The sequence below is a fragment of the Poecilia reticulata genome, linkage group LG4, assembly GCF_000633615.1.
Source record: "Poecilia reticulata strain Guanapo linkage group LG4, Guppy_female_1.0+MT, whole genome shotgun sequence".
In the NCBI taxonomy this organism is placed as follows: domain Eukaryota; kingdom Metazoa; phylum Chordata; class Actinopteri; order Cyprinodontiformes; family Poeciliidae; genus Poecilia; species Poecilia reticulata.
Window position 1 is genome coordinate 17,605,641 of NC_024334.1, and position 15,996 is coordinate 17,621,636.

At 38.6% G+C, this 15,996-nt stretch overlaps 2 protein-coding genes across 2 annotated transcripts in view; one reads left to right on the forward strand and one right to left on the reverse strand.

Annotated features, from left to right (window-relative positions):
* gabrb3 (gamma-aminobutyric acid type A receptor subunit beta3) overlaps positions 1 to 7,704 on the reverse strand; it is a 58,030-nt gene extending 50,326 nt beyond the window's left edge. The window contains exon 1 of the mRNA XM_008407635.2: positions 7,610 to 7,704. Within this exon, the coding sequence (XP_008405857.1) occupies positions 7,610 to 7,704 (95 nt within the window). The remainder of the gene's footprint in view (positions 1 to 7,609) is intronic.
* The window catches only part of gabra5 (gamma-aminobutyric acid type A receptor subunit alpha5), a 33,685-nt gene extending 19,116 nt beyond the window's left edge, over positions 1 to 14,569 (forward strand). The window contains exons 7-10 of the mRNA XM_008407637.2: positions 4,041 to 4,184; positions 10,629 to 10,781; positions 11,065 to 11,276; positions 12,132 to 14,569. Of these exons, the coding sequence (XP_008405859.1) occupies positions 4,041 to 4,184; positions 10,629 to 10,781; positions 11,065 to 11,276; positions 12,132 to 12,422 (800 nt within the window). The 3' untranslated portion in view covers positions 12,423 to 14,569. The remainder of the gene's footprint in view (positions 1 to 4,040; positions 4,185 to 10,628; positions 10,782 to 11,064; positions 11,277 to 12,131) is intronic.
* The last annotated feature ends 1,427 nt before the right edge of the window (positions 14,570 to 15,996 follow it).

Below are 15,996 nucleotides of genomic sequence, written 5' to 3' on the forward strand. Positions count from 1 at the left end.
AGGGTCCACCAACTCCAGTCCTCGAGGGCTACCGTCCTGCAACTTTTAGATGTGTCTCTGCTCAAACACACCTGGATCAAATAAACTGCTCATTTCCAGCCTATTGCAGAGAGGAATGCATGCTGGTGAGGAAATTCAGACATTTTGGAGCAGAGGTGAATCTAAAAGTTGCAGGATGGTAGCCCTCGAGGACTGGAGTTGGTGACCCCCGCTCTAAATCGTGTGAGTGTGTGTGTGTGTGTGTGTGTGTGCATGGTTGTGTGTTTTATAATTTTTCAATTTATGTTTTCCCAACTACCTCAATAATGTGTAGTTGCGCCACTGATTTAGAGGAGCTCTGGGCGTGGTTAGGTAACATCCACTGTTTCAGCCTCTAAAATGTCTCACTAAAAAACATTTTCTTATGCAGCATTAAATTGTGGAAAACGGCTGTAAGTTTGGAACTTTCTCTGATATTTTATTAAAGAGACTCATAACCATAATATTGGCATGAAATTAAGTATTTTTTAAATTATTTTGTAAAAAAAAATAAATAAATAAAAATGACCACACCTTAAGATCCTTGAGGATTCTGGTGTAACTTCAATTTGTGCAATCTGGGAATAGGAGGCAAAATAAACATGACACTACGTAGAAACATTGTTTCAAGGTCTGCTGTAGACATTTTGCATTTTTTTTCATTAAGTCCTGCTACAGCTTCTTTTTCAGTAAGATGGTCAATCTTAGCAAATCGACAGCAACGCTAACACACTATGTTACTGTACATGCAGTTGCTCTAATCCGTCACATTAAAGACGTCACAGTTCAGTTCAATACGACAAAGAAGGCTGGACACAGTCAGCACTTTCATTCAGAGGAGGGAATAAACATTTGATTTTGTCGCTACAACAGCAAATTAAATGTTCAGGACGTTATTTAAAGCACTCCACACCAAAGCAATGCCAATCCAGCTGGTAAATGTACAGGTTGTTTTAAAATGTGCCGGTTTAGTTTTTCTCAGCCACATGGAAAGGTTTTGGTTCCACATTATGTACAACAATAGAGAATAAGTGGCTATTATAATGTAAAATGCAATAGTAGGTGTTAGTATTATTATTATTTTTTTTTTTACCATGAATGAAGTTGAGGGAAAATGAATGAAAACTTGACCGTTTTACTTTTGTGCTGTTTTATTTGAATTAGATGCCCTCCAACCTAAAAGTTTACAGCCTCTTGCTTTGTTTTCCTTGGTCTTTGAAGGTTTTCTGTAAGTAATGCAGCTGGCCAGCATTAGTGATTTAAAAAGAAAATATATATATATTTTTTTTTAACTGTTTTTCTTAATTCAGTATTTTAACAGAGCATTTCAGCTGAATGTTCCTACAGTCAGAGGATGTAAGAATGTTATTTAGACAAAATATGGGTATTTTTTATGGTAGTTATGAGTATATCTGTGAAGCTAAGAGTAAATATCCTTGACATTAGTGCGTTTTAAGCTCCAGGTCATGGCAGAAGGATGGATCGGTATTAATTCATCTGCTGAACACAGGATTAAATATTACAGCACACCTGTAGTATTTGAAAATTGTGAGAAACATATCCGTTACATAATGACACTCACGTAATACATCACTCATCAAACTTTGTTTTCCCTCAAAGGATGCTTCTAGGGAGCATGTAGATATATAGTGAACACATTCTGACATTTGATTTGCAGCTCAGTTTTTATGTAACGTCTATTAGTGGAGGAGGAGGTGAAGCTAATGTTGACACAAGGAAAGATCCAGAATAAAATCTTAGATGCCGTTAAGATTTATCCGCTTGTAAAAACTGTCCACCACAACATAACAAGAGCATCCTCTCATAAGATAAACCCACAAGTTTAGTTTAGTTTTATATTATTATAGTGTTTTATTTACTGAGCGTGGAAGAAGGTTGATTTGTTAATACTGTTGGGTAAATATTCTACTGGAAGATGTGAAGTCAACCAGGGACGCACCGATTCCCTTTTTTTCCACTTCTGATATCGATGCAAATATCTGAGGTTTAGTATCGGACGATACCGAGCCGATACAGAAAAACAGTGCTGAATAGACTTGAGACGTTTATTTTTCTAAACAGATACATAAATGTACTGAATTACACATTTATTTGATAACTCTGCACTAATAAAGCACATAAATGCACCCATAGCTTCACAGGTTTGGTCAAGCATGTAAAAACAACTTTAATTTGCTCAGTCAGTGCAATTAGGAGTAGAACAGAAAATGTAAAATAAATAATAAGGAAACTGACAAAAGCAATAGGATGACTACTTTGGTCAAACATAAAAAATAAAAAAAAAGAACGGCAACAAATCGTCTTTCAAATGGTTCAGAAAGGGCAACTAGGAATTTTAAATATAGCGCAAAGTGAATTATAAAACGTTGCTACACCAGATCTAGAATTTTTTTTCAATATCTGTACCAATCCAGATATTAGTTTCGGATTGGTGCATCTCTAATGCCAACCTGTTTTCAATGTTTTATTTAAGAGTTAATTATGCCGTGTACTCCAACAACGTGTTTAGGATATTTGGAAGAGAAGCAGGACAAGATAATCCAAAGTAAAAGACAACTGGACAACTTCTCTTGTTACTTGAAGACGTTTTGCCTCCAGTCATGTCAAATTTATACTTCAGGAAGTTATGGGTTGTTAGTCAGAAATGTCAAGAAACACTGATCAAGTCAAAAGGGTAAAATAGAAATAAACAAAGCTTCAGTTCTTTACTTTGATGGTAAGCAAAACCAATTAGCGTAACTCTTTTAAAAACAATTGTTTCTAATTGTGGAAGTTTACCCTCTTGAACAAAGACTGTAAATTATTTCAAGAATTTCAACAAATCTTTACCAGGGATTTAGGCTGTGAAGTTCAGCTTAAATATTTTGCGTCTTGATAATTGATGGCCTAAGCTTGTGCTGTAAGCAAATTAAAAATTTAAATCAGATTAGTCACACCCCAGCGCTGTGATTAATAGTGATTAAACAGCATTTTTAATTTTATAAACTTCAAATATGCACATTGTTCTAAAAATGTTCAAGAAAATCTTTTCTTGCCTCAAACCAAACATCAAAGTTTTCCATGTTTTGCAGGAAGGTTTAATAAAAGTCATTTTGTTTCAAACGTAATTTAGGAATATTACCTATAAACCAGGCCTGTAACGATAAGATTTTTTTTTTTTTGACAACAAATTATCCCACTAATTATTGCAATAAATTATAATGTTGTTTGGAAACCATTTTCAAGTAATAGATTGATAATGGGCATAATAATGCAAAGTCACCCCCTCAAACATTAATAAGGTTTAATTTAGTAAAGAATTGGACACTGAAGCTGGAAGACATTTTGAATATTCAAAATAAAAACATGACAACCAAAGATCAAGAAATGAAATGGGGGACAAGGAACATTACAACCACAAACATACATAAAATGGATTATGAAACCTCTGCTAACAAAATTGTCTTTCAAAAAAATCACGATCATGATTATTTTAATTTCTCATTTTATTAATTAATTAATTGTTTATTGTGACAGACTTACTATAAACTTGTTGTGCTTTGGTGGAAGGGTTATTCATTACTGCAATAATGATGAACTATTGCAATAATATTGTAGCATAGCACAATATTACACTACATTATATAATGGTTTTATCCAAACGTACATAAAGGTGTTTTTAAAAGAAAACTGTGCCGCTGAGCTCACCAGTCTGACTCTCCCTGCTCAGTTTTTCACTTGTGTTTGTGACTCTGCATTGCTGACCGCAGTACAAGACCGCGCTGCTGTAAACCAGGTAACCCTTTGCGGTAGAGAAGCTTTTAGGTCAAAATAGGTAACGCAATTAATCTTCATTATGTAATGTTAAGGCATTAAGCTCTTCAGATCAGTCGTATGCGTTAACGTCGACAGCCTTAGCCTAAACACAATCTTCACTGGCTCCATGCTTCTGTATGGATTTGACATTGTGCAATCTATACATATTTGATTATAAACCTGTAAAAACGTCTCCTCTCTCCTAGATGCCTACCCTGTCTCAGAAGTGATCTACAAGTGGACTGAGGACGCAGCCAAGTCTGTGGTGGTGGCAGAGGAAGGCTCCAGGCTCAACCAGTATCACCTGATCGGCCAGACGGCAGGAACAGAGGAGATCTACACCAGTCGGGGTACAGCAGACAGACCGTAAACCCGCTCCGGCTGCAGAGCACAGACCCGGGCCTGGGGCCCAGTTCAGTGGGCGCACGCTAGCTCTGCAAACACAGTTTTCATCACGCATTTATGTTAACGAGAACGGCACGTTGGATGAAGAAGGTGGGAGCGTTTATGGTCTCCTCACCCTTTTTCTCAGTTTAGGTAGACGGCCATGTTTTGGTGGGTTGGTCACCGTTCCGCTCCCTGTCTGCGGACGGATTGATCGGCGTTCTGTGAGATGTTCAAAGTGCGGGACGTCGTTTTGTAGCATATTTTGTTTTAAACACAACTCTCCCCGGTGTGTCTGCTGCGTTCCTCTGTCTCCGTGTCGCTGTACAGAACATGCATGGAGATTAAACGGCACACAGGTGATCTCCACTTACTGATGAGGGGATTTCTGAAGTCTGTTGGTGCCAACGGATTCATTTATCAGACAGAAGAATGAATATAAATGCACCCCACACTTTTCTGGTTTACATTGGTGATACATTTTTAAAATTATATATTTTCCTTTCAGTTGACAATCACGAGGCTCTTTGTGCTGGTCAATCTGATACAACTCCATACTTATATAGCTTTAATATGTCAAAATGTGGGGGGGGGGAAAAATAAAAAATTCAACATTTTTGTTTGGTGAAATGCAGATAAAGTATATAATAATAGACCCAGCACACAACAAACCAAAGAGGATGTGTCATGTTAGGAGAGAGGAGAATCTCCTTGACCTTTCACTTTGCTTTGCTGCTGCTTGGCCCCAATAACCTGCTGCCATTGCAGGAACAGCACATCTGGGTTTATACTACTGTACTCTACAGCAAAATGTTGAGACACTGAAACAAATCTTTGGAGAAAATAGGCCAAGCAGTAAGACAGTGGGCCTAAGCACACAGTTTAATCTGCCAAAGAATGATTAAAGAATACAGTTTATATTCTTATGAGGGCAAATCAAAGCTTTGACCTCAATCTAATAGAAATTTTCCTTAAGAAGCTAAAAGGAGCATTTTTACACCAGAAGACCCGTAAACATCTCATTGTTTGCTTTGGAACAGTGAGCTAAAATCATACAGAGCTGCTCATGTCTGGTAACTGGTTTACTGGGTCGGTCCAGTTCAAGAGCTGAATCATGGCACAGTGTACAAATTCAATGAATTTCAAGACTTGGGTGCTTGGGAGCTAAAGCTTTTCCTCTGCCTACATCTCCCAGAATGCTTTGCAGTTCTGGATCGGAGTTCAGTGAAATTATTGAACATTCTATCAGATGCGTTATCTATTGGTATATTGATGTATATATCTATTGTTGTTGATTTATTGTCCAGCCCTAAGCATGTGTGAAGCATGTGTCAAACTCAAGGCACCTGGGCCAAATCTGGCCCACGATAACCTTTTATGTGGCCCCACTAAACACAAGATGGCTGAATAAAAATAGAGTCATTTTGAGAGATTGTGCAGATTGTTATCAAGATAACAGTTGTCTGCTTAAATGTTATTTTACCAGTCAAATCCAAGCAGGTTTTTTTATCTGTATACTGCCACATTACATCACTGTGAAAAGATGTTCAGTAATATTTAACTTTAAGAAGCACTCACTGAATACAGAGACGGCTATTTATTATTATTTAGGGTTTCCCTCAGTGTATTATAAGCCTGGCGGGCCACCAGGCTTTACTTACCTCCCGCACAAGGCTAAGTATTGTTTGTTTCCTTTTTTATATACAAAAGTAACAGTGATAGCAAAGATGGGTTATAGAGTTTCTTTGGTGAAACCGTTGGAAGCATATTTTAAAATTTCTTGCCAACTTTAAACTTTTTTTTAGCACAAAGCATGATGGGCCGCTGAACGCCCTACTGCCTGTACCACCGGACTTAGAACGTTTTCTAGGGGAAACCCTGTTACTTTACTGGGTTTTATCCATACAGTCTGCCGCAACCCATAATTTTAATACATTCAGAATATACCGTATTGATCCTCAAGAGGAAATTGCTTATTTGTTGACAAGCTCTTCACATCCAAAGTGTGAAATATTGGCAAATACAAACGTAGCAATTGGTAATATAAAGTGTATAGCACAGGTGTGAAATTAGAAATGATTTAAAAATGACCTAAATATAAAATAAACAAAATGGAAATATTTGACTATAAACGAGTTCAGAGTAAACTTCAACATAAAGACATTCAGAATTTTATAGTCTGATGGATACAAGCAGGAATGATCTGTTTATGATCGTGACGCGCTAAATGAGTTTGACACTCCTACCGTGAAGCAAAAGTTTATACCAAATGTAAGAATGCGCTTTCTTTTTTAACATGGATTCAGTTGTTCCACATGTTGGATGTGATCAAATCTAAGTCATTTAGGGTCACCACCTTTATTCAAAAATGTGGAACAGTGGGCGAGAACCTTGAGGAATCAACACAGCAGCTCCAGCCTGGACGTGGTTTTTATCATCATCATTACGCTCAGCGTTATTACAGCCTGCAACGCTAAAGTTGCTGTGGAAAGGAAATGTTTTCAAATCAAGCTGGATAAGAGGCAGTGGGGGGGGGACAATGAATGAATCTCCAGGATTTGAGTGCGCCTCCCACACACAGCCAGCTGTCTCTGGGGCTGTCAGGAGGAGAGCGGGTGGGGTGAGGGGGAGGGGGACAAAAAAAAAAAAATCACTTATCCGTGGTCTTAGCCACTGGGTCTGTAGGGTTAATCCGTATGCAGGCCCATCAGTTGTGCTTTTACCGAGTGACATCACAGCGCAGGGATTGGCTGCTGTGGAAGCGACGGAAGGGTTGGACGGGACGGCATCTGCTTAATTCCCTTATGTAAAGAATAATACTTTTGGTTTTTGGTTGTTACTCTGTCACAAAGGAGGAGGGGAGAGGAAGAGGGGCTTCCCAAAGATGTAAACAGAGGTGCTATGCCCTGTTTTCGCCGGGTGATGTGTGAAAGAAAAGCATTTTATGACCACACGCATTAAATTTTATGACCACACGCATTAAATCGGAGACAAATCCGGGCGCGTTCACTGGGGTGGGAAATCCTGGAGCAGAGCAAGTTCTGAAGGGTGCGGCCCGTTTTTCACACGTAGCAAAAACGCTATCTAAAAAGGGAAGGCGAGTCACCCAGAGCCAGCACGCTCTTAATTAGCCGAGCTAATCTGAGGTTCAGACCCTCCTTAGCGGGCCCAGAATAGCTCAGCAGTGAGCTGGGCGCACACGTGGTGAAACTGACCCCCCCGGGTCTCACCGGTTGAACCGCACTGGATGCAAATACGGCTGCAGGAGCATAAGTTGTGATAGACAAACGTTTTTTTGTTTTTTTTTATGCTTGTTTGTTTTTGTTTTTAAATGCATGATATTGCTTCCAGATCACAGCTCAATCAACAGATGGCGTGGATCTGTACTCACCAGTTGACCAGCATGGCCGCGTTGTTCTCCGCTATAAATGGTAGCTCCCCACTGACGCTCCAGAACCCAAACAGTAAAATCCACCACAACCGCATTTTGTTGTTTGTTTGTTTGCTTGTTTGTTTGTTTGTTTAGACCCGGGAGGTTTCCATCCACTTTCAGTCCCAGAAGGCAGTCTGGTCAGGTCAGATCACAGCAGACCCCCCCACGCCGTGCCCCCTCAGAGCAGGGCTGCAGGCCAACAGTCCACAGAGTGAAGGCAACCCGGGAACTCCTTTCACCGACGGCATGATGCCGCTTGTTGCATCGCTGGCACCGTCCACAAACTTTGCTCCCGTCCCGTCACGTCCCCCCTCCTTCACCCTCCACTTTGCACCTGCATGCAGTCAGGGCCGCCGAGCCAGGTCCAATTCGGCGTTCTCGCTCAGGCGAGGCGGGGATGAACGTCCCCAATCAAGAGTGGCCTGGCTTGACAGAATGGGATGGACTGTGTTACACACGCACGCGCACACACACGTACGTGGTGCTTGCACATAGAAAGAGAGAGAAGGAGAGACTGAGAGAGAGAGAGAGAGAGAGAGAGAGAGAGAGGGAGAGAGAGAGAGAGAGAGAGAGAGGGAGAGAGAGAGAGAGAGAGAGAGTGCAGATTGTGACAAGGGATTAGCGAGACAGAAAAATCCGATTTTGCCAGGAGAAAGCAGCAGTCATCTGTGGATTTTCCATAGTTTATCAGACTCGGCAGCTCGACAGGATTTCACAAAACAAGGAAATCATTCAAATGCAATCTTCACTTGATTAACAGGATACGATGATTTTCTCCCCAACCCAACAACCTACTTTCTCTTTCCCTGTAAAAATAAATACATGAATTATTTAAAGGAGGGAACTCTGGTCAATGTCAGATAATATGACAGAAAAGCAGATAGTTAACGGCAGGAAGTGCAGCCAGCATTACAATTTATTATTATTATTATTATTATTATTATTATTATTATTAATACTACTACTACTACTACTACTACTACTACTACTACTAATAATAATAATAATAATAATAATAATAATAATAATAATAATAATAATAATAATAATAATACAAGATAAAGCGGTCTTGTCATTGTTGCACTCGGAAAACATCACAAACGTCACTGTAAGCGATGGTACTAAGAAAAATGTGTTGATATTTTTTACACATATTTTCTTAATTAAAAGTAGAACTTTGTTATTTTTGTATTTGTGCCGTTTAATGTATTTCTAATAATGTACAAAAGTGGTCAAGTGAAAAATCTGCACATTGTGCCTTTTTTATTATTATTAGATTAATCCATTACTACAATAATCGTTAGTTGCAGCCCAAATCACAATAATTACTATATAATTTTGTGATTAAAAACAGAAAATCCCAGACAGAGAGTGTGGGAAGAGTAGTAAACACCAGTCTTAGTCATGTTTATTTCTACTGGAAGTTACTGAAAGTATGGTTTTGTATGAGGATTGAAATCTGCCCATTTTTTTTCAAAGTCCCTTTTTAATCTGCGCTTCATTTGAATGGAAAAGCAGAAACTGCGCAGAGAGAGGGCGTGCAGTGCGAGGCTGTGTCTGAGTCACCAGAGTTCACCGGCGGGATGACCCAGAAAGAGGAGGTTTATTAGGCAGGGCGGGCCGGGCAGCACACAGGTGCTTTATGAGAGGAAGAGAAAGAAATGTCACAGGTTGAGTGTGCTCTTAGTTTAAAACAAACAAACCACAGCGTAGTGGTTTTCATCAGCCATCAGATCAAAGTTTCAAGTTTCTTACGACAGCAAACTGTTATTTCTTGGATTTAAACGTCGCTCGGGCCCGCCGGCTTTTTTATTTTACATTCTTCACAAAGCAGAAGCAAAACTTTAAGTGACAAAACGTAAACCTGTTGTGACGAGAAGGGAAGATGTGTGAGAATCTTACAGCGAATTAGGGCCACATTTATCTGTTATCTCAGGAATCAATTATTTTATCTGTTATTCTGACAATCGATTAATCAGATTAAAATGGCCACTTTCTACAAATTTTTCATTGAACAGTTTTAGAAAATACACTAAGCAATGCGAATAAACAAACAATAAAATTTCTTTTTAAATAAGAAAGTGAACATTTTTATTGCCTTTTATGCAATAATGTAGCATTTCTATAGTTTATGCTTGATCATGTGTAGCAAAGGAGGAATTTACAGCTAAAAAATACATCTAATATCAACATGTGAAAAGCTCAGGGTTTTCTGCTTGACTTTAACAAGTCAATACAATTTATAGCTGATCAGTTGACTATTTTTTTGGACTAACCGATTGACTGTATATCAAAAGGGAGTTTTTTTTTCGTTTGTTTTTATTGTCTGTTAGCGCTGTACTGATATTTGAACCAGGGGAAATTAAAACGACCATTTCTAGGCAGAACATATTTACAGACAAAAAACTATGTTGGTTTTTTTTCTCTTAAATGCAAAATGGATGTGTTTATGTACAATTTTGGATTAATTATTTCTCTGAATATGTTCTTTCAGAAACAGTGTTTTTTTTAGACTTTACACTCCAGTTAACGATTAACCGATTGCTAAATTAGCTGATAATTATTCCCGAAATCGAAACATCACAGTTAATCTGATTAATCGTGTCAAACGAGTACTTAAAAAACAAAGAAAAGAGAGGAAAAAGTCTTAACGAAAGTTTGAAAATCCAAACAAACTGTAACTAATATTTAGATTTTTTTAAAATAAAGGTTGTAGTAGCTCTACCTGACATTACAACATGTCCATACAGTTTAAATATAACTTTTCAAGCATTTGCCATCTTCTCACTATAAAATTAATGCGAGCCGAGTTAACAAATATCTCCATTATATTTTTCTAAAGTTCTGACAAGCTTCCTGTCTAACCTGACAAAGCTCTCATATTGTTCCCAGCAGCTCTTCTACCTGAATGTACTGTTTTAAATAAACAGCAAAAGCACATGGAGAAATGACAATCCATCTGTTTTGTTGTCTCCAGGCGAGTACACGGTGATGATGGCTCACTTTTACCTGAAGAGGAAGATAGGCTACTTCGTCATCCAGACCTACATGCCGTGCTTCATGACTGTGATTCTGTCCCAGGTTTCTTTCTGGCTCAACCGAGAGTCGGTGCCAGCAAGGACCGTCTTTGGTGAGTCTGGACCACGCGTCGAGCCGTGCGACGGCTGAAATATTTTAGCTGAAACGGCAGTAGGAGGATTCCCACAGCTTCAGAGAGACATTTAGCTGTTCTTTCCATGATTAGAGGCTGAATATTTCTCTGTAGGGATTTTTTTTTCTTACTACTACTGCTTGATCTGTTGATAATACTCTCCTACGCAGCCAGCTGTTTTCCATGCCTTAATCTGCTGTAATAGAAACAGAACTGCAACTCTGATATCTAAGACTGACCCAGTTTTCTCTCTCACTGCCAGGTGTGACCACGGTCCTCACCATGACCACTCTCAGCATCAGCGCTCGAAACTCCCTTCCCAAAGTGGCCTATGCCACCGCCATGGACTGGTTCATTGCGGTGTGCTATGCCTTCGTCTTCTCAGCTCTCATTGAATTTGCCACAGTGAATTATTTTACCAAAAGGAGCTGGGCCTGGGACGGGAAAAAAGCGATGGAGGCCCAACAGCCCAAGGTACGTGCGCTGGGTTTGGTATCAAAATATGAAGATAGGGATTCAGAGCTAAACGTTTGAAAAGTTTGTTCAAAACTTGCTGAGCTATTAGAAAATGAGCATGATCAGGAGAAACATTTGTGGAAAATGCTTGAAAATGTTCATTTTTTTAAGGTTCACTGGCACTGCTTTAATCAAACTAGAAGGTCCAGTTTGATTAAGTTCGATTGCATCAGAGTTGCAATCAAACTCTGATGCTGACCAAAAAACCCAACTCTGGTCCGCCTAAAAACATCGCTTTCTATTCGGTTGAAGTGAACTCTGGCGTGTTTCGAATGCCTATGTGGATTAAAGTGGACCGGAGACCGCTCCACAACAATAGCGCTGGGCATTCTGGGTAAATACAACCAAAACAAATGCTTGCGTCTAGCACTAGCGGGCGAAATGGCTCGTTTTCTTTTACTAATAACACAATAGAAATCCTACATCTGCAAAAAAAAAATGATGCTACTCCATTTTGTTTACATTTTGTGAGGAAGAAAGTTGCATTCATGTTTTTGTGTCATTTCCTTCAGTAGTTCTTGATGCAGCGCCACTGCAAGTGAGGAGGGGAACGGTTTTTTTTCAAAGAGTTTAGTTTGTTTGACACAGTTAAATGTGAAAGAGAGCAGCACCAGCTTAAAATGTAAAACACTGCAATTTGGTCCCCAATTGAACCTACCGGACTGTCAGGAAGACTAGTCCAGTAGACCCTTAGTCCAAACCAAGTGCAAAACCTTCAGGTTTTACTTTTGTTCCATATATCACCTTAACTTATATTACCAATATTTACCACCACAGTTTTATGAGAACCACAGCTTGTTCCTTTCACCGCAGAAAAAAGACCCATTGGCGTTGTCCATGAAGCCCAACAACACTTGCTCCACTGGTGTGAACTACACAGCCAACCTCACCAAGGACGCGTCCATCTCCACCATTTCAAACAGCACAACTATTCAGCTCAAACCGTCTGAAAGCAAGGCTCCGGACCCCAAAAAGACTTACAATAGCGTGAGCAAGATCGACAAGATGTCCAGGATTGTGTTCCCCGTGCTTTTTGGGACCTTCAACCTGGTGTACTGGGCCACGTACCTCAACAGAGAGCCAGTGATTAAAGGAGCCGAGTGAGTTCTAGACTGAGGGCCAGTGATGACGAGAACTTAATCAACAAACGATAATGCCAAGCACTTTGTCCTTGTACCATAATTGTTGTTCTTTTAAGATATTTACAAGTTATTGCATGTGTGTTGCTTCGGGTAAGTGCTGCCATGTTTGCCTTGAGTTAGTACATGTATGATTACCGACCTAAAAGATTAACTTATGATTGCTCATCCAGAACTTGGTTATACTTTTTTTAAATTTTTTTTTATTTTGAGCATTTGGCATTTGTATTCTGTCGTTTAGTTTTGAGTTGGAAATGGAACAGCAAGGCCAAATGCTATGCAAAGTAAAAAATTTGTACTGTATCATTCAAAACCGCTTTTTATCTTTGTAAAGTCTTTGTACAGTAAATATTAACCTTGAGGTCCACGAATGTGAAACAGGACCAAGGCAAATGTAACTTTGCTTTCTTGTTAAAAGCAGCCGAATAGCCATGCTGAATGTGTTGCCTTCAGAGTGTGATAACTCCTTATGAATGCACTGAACTCTGCACTCAACCTTACTCTGAAACCTGGTTCAGAAAGTTCATTTAGTGGACTCTACTTGTTCACGTTTTCTTTTTTTATTTATTTTATGTTTTTTACTTTTCGATTTACGGTGGCTTGTCCTCAATTGAGTTTAGTCAGTCTGAGTTTTTGTTTAAGTGGAGATGAAAGCGGGAAACGTTTAAAGCGAAAGTGGTGTGTTTCTAAACTGTGAGGTTAAACTCTGTATATATGTAAGTACGGGAGTAGCTTATAACAGTAGTATATTTGCCCTGCTCATAGAATAGCACCACTAGGCCAGTAAAGTTTGCACTTATATCGATGTAACGCTTACACAACAGCATTGTTAGTTGCTAGTTTTAGTGCTTAAAAAGAAAATGAGCCAAGTAGTTTAAACCCTGGCAAGTTAAAAAGGTTTTATGCTTACAAAAACATTCAGTTTTTTTCATAGATATAAGTTTGTTTCTTTGGTCTTTTATACAAGCTAGCATACTTGATGATTAGCCTTCAGAAAAAGAAAAAAAATCCTGTTTTGGCATGAAAATAAGACGGACATGTGCTGGGACATTTAAGAAAAAGCGCCATGACCACACTAATTCACATTACTTTGGTTCAAATAGAAATATTTAACAATATTAATAAAAAAAACAGCTACTACCTGATGTCTTTAGCTTTGTTTAGCTTAGCTTAGCCCTATTTAGCATAAAGACAAGCGTATGGGGAAAAACAACTAGCCTGCTGTTGCTTCATTTTATTCCATTCATGTGTCATGCTTTTATTTTTAAGTTACTTAAAATACTCTTAGTTCAAGTGACCCACAAACACAAACTGTTAGCTTGATAGCAAGCTGGCTCATATTAAATGCTAATCGACTGCAGTTTAACAGTTTTCGAGGTGATTGGCATGTTGATGGCATGTGTCAGTACTTATGGCAATGTAGTAAATTTAAGATTTTTAACACATTGAAAAACATAAATTGTTAGATTTGGAGTTTTGTTTTCATATTTGTGTATTTTTAGACATTTAAATACAGCCATGCTTTCTTTATTTCATTTTAAACTGAGCCTTACCATTTCATATCTGCATTCGACATATGAGTGGCCATGATGTTTTTTTTTCAGCGTATTTAAAAACAAAAGCTATATTTATTGTACCCATATTTTCTTTTTCCAATAAGGGAAATCACTTTAACAGAATAATGGAATGTAATGGGTTTTTTCCACCCATATCTCAGAAAATACAAACGTTAGTTTTAGCTGAATTTGCTTTAATGTCCAAACTTTATCATGTGACCTAATGCCTGCTTTAGCACAGTTTCTTTTTTTTTAGAAATATTGTATTATGACATTGAAGTAAACAGAAACTGTCTGTGCTTTAACAGCAAATACCTGAAGCAATAAATAACGCTGAAGTGAATGACAATTTATTTTGTGCTCGTGCTAAAAATTTCAACATTTTACCTGTATTTAATTAGGTTTTCATCAATCTGCCAGTCATCTTTCTTAATAAATGCATTGCTTTAGTTTTTTTATCCCATTTTTCATGTGACAAATGTCAAGGCCTGTGCTAATGTCAAGAACGTGCACTTTGTTCTGTACCTGATTCCAATAAAGCTTCACTCGCACTGTCTTCCGGCTCTTAGTGCTCAGTCATAATAAAGCAATAATGTGGCTGCTGACATTTAAGCCTTAATGAAGGGCTGCTAACTGATGTTTCATTCATTCTGAATTACTCCACACTGAAAGAAAAGTGGTATGTAAACAAGTGAATCCAGATTGTCTACACTTAATAAAAATAAAAATAATCTGTTCATTTTCTCACGGTGCATCATGAAATCAAACTGAACTCTCCCTGTTTAAACCTGTATGCATATTTTATAGAGTCATTGCACATAGAGTAAAATATTTTAAGACTTGTTTTGTGTAATTTTTATGTTTATGACTTACACATAACAAAAACACCCAAAGTTCTATGTTGCAGAAAATTGTGATATTACATAACATATTTTTAAAAATATTATAGTTATTATGGCCTATACAACCATATGACTACTGACTTTGACAGATGTCCAGAAGACAATTGTTGAAGCTATAAAAGCTCTTTGCTGGCTCAAGTGTTTTCATAGAAAGTTGGGTGGAAGGAAAAAGTGTGATAGGTAAGACGCACTGGAAATTGGTGTAACTGCAACTTTGAGACGATTGTCAAGCAAAACTGATTCAAGAACTTTCACGCTGTCTGAAGAACAGGTAGTGTTTTCATTCTATAACATATGCAAAAATATGCTGCTTAACTGCATGTGAGTCTACAAATTTGTGGATATGCGGAACTCGACGTGACAAGACCTAAACGTAATCCTAGTTGATAGAAACAACTTTGTGCTTGTTCTGCTCGGCCTTTGATTACACAGACGCCTCGTCTGCAGTTGTTGGACTGCTAAACCCATCTTGGTGGAGGGGGTCTCTCTGCTGCAGTGACATCTGGCTCACATCTGCTGGTCAAGGATTTAGCTCCGTTTAAGTTGCTGTTTTCCGTTCGGTGGGGTCGCAGTTGACGTCAAATTAAGCCATCGCTGATGGCACCAAATGACATCAGTCACAGATTGGAGCATCAGAGGGAAAAACACAGAGAGGGGAGTGAATATCAAATCTTGGGAGACGTACCAAAAAGTGGAGATGATGCTGCAGGCTTTAGAAGTGATGGAGTATTTAAAGGGCCAGTATTGTTTGTTTTCAAGCCAAATATTGTTATTTTGTAGCACAATCAAGAACTTTCAGTGGTTAAAAAAAATGCTTTATATATGAAACAAAGAAATTTCAATTTGTAATTTAATGCCTTGAATTTGGGCCTCTGTCTCTTTAAAAACTCCTGCTGTTTCTGAAACTCCACCTCCAGGAAGTCATCACAACATGGCTCCTCTATTGACCCTTCAACAACATTTTTACCAGCATTTTCCTGAGCAGTAGCTCCTATAATGAGCTCATATATTTCACAGTTCCTCCAGGTGTTTGCTAATTGCTGCTGGCTAGTCTGAAGGAGCTGAGTGGGGGAGTAGCGAG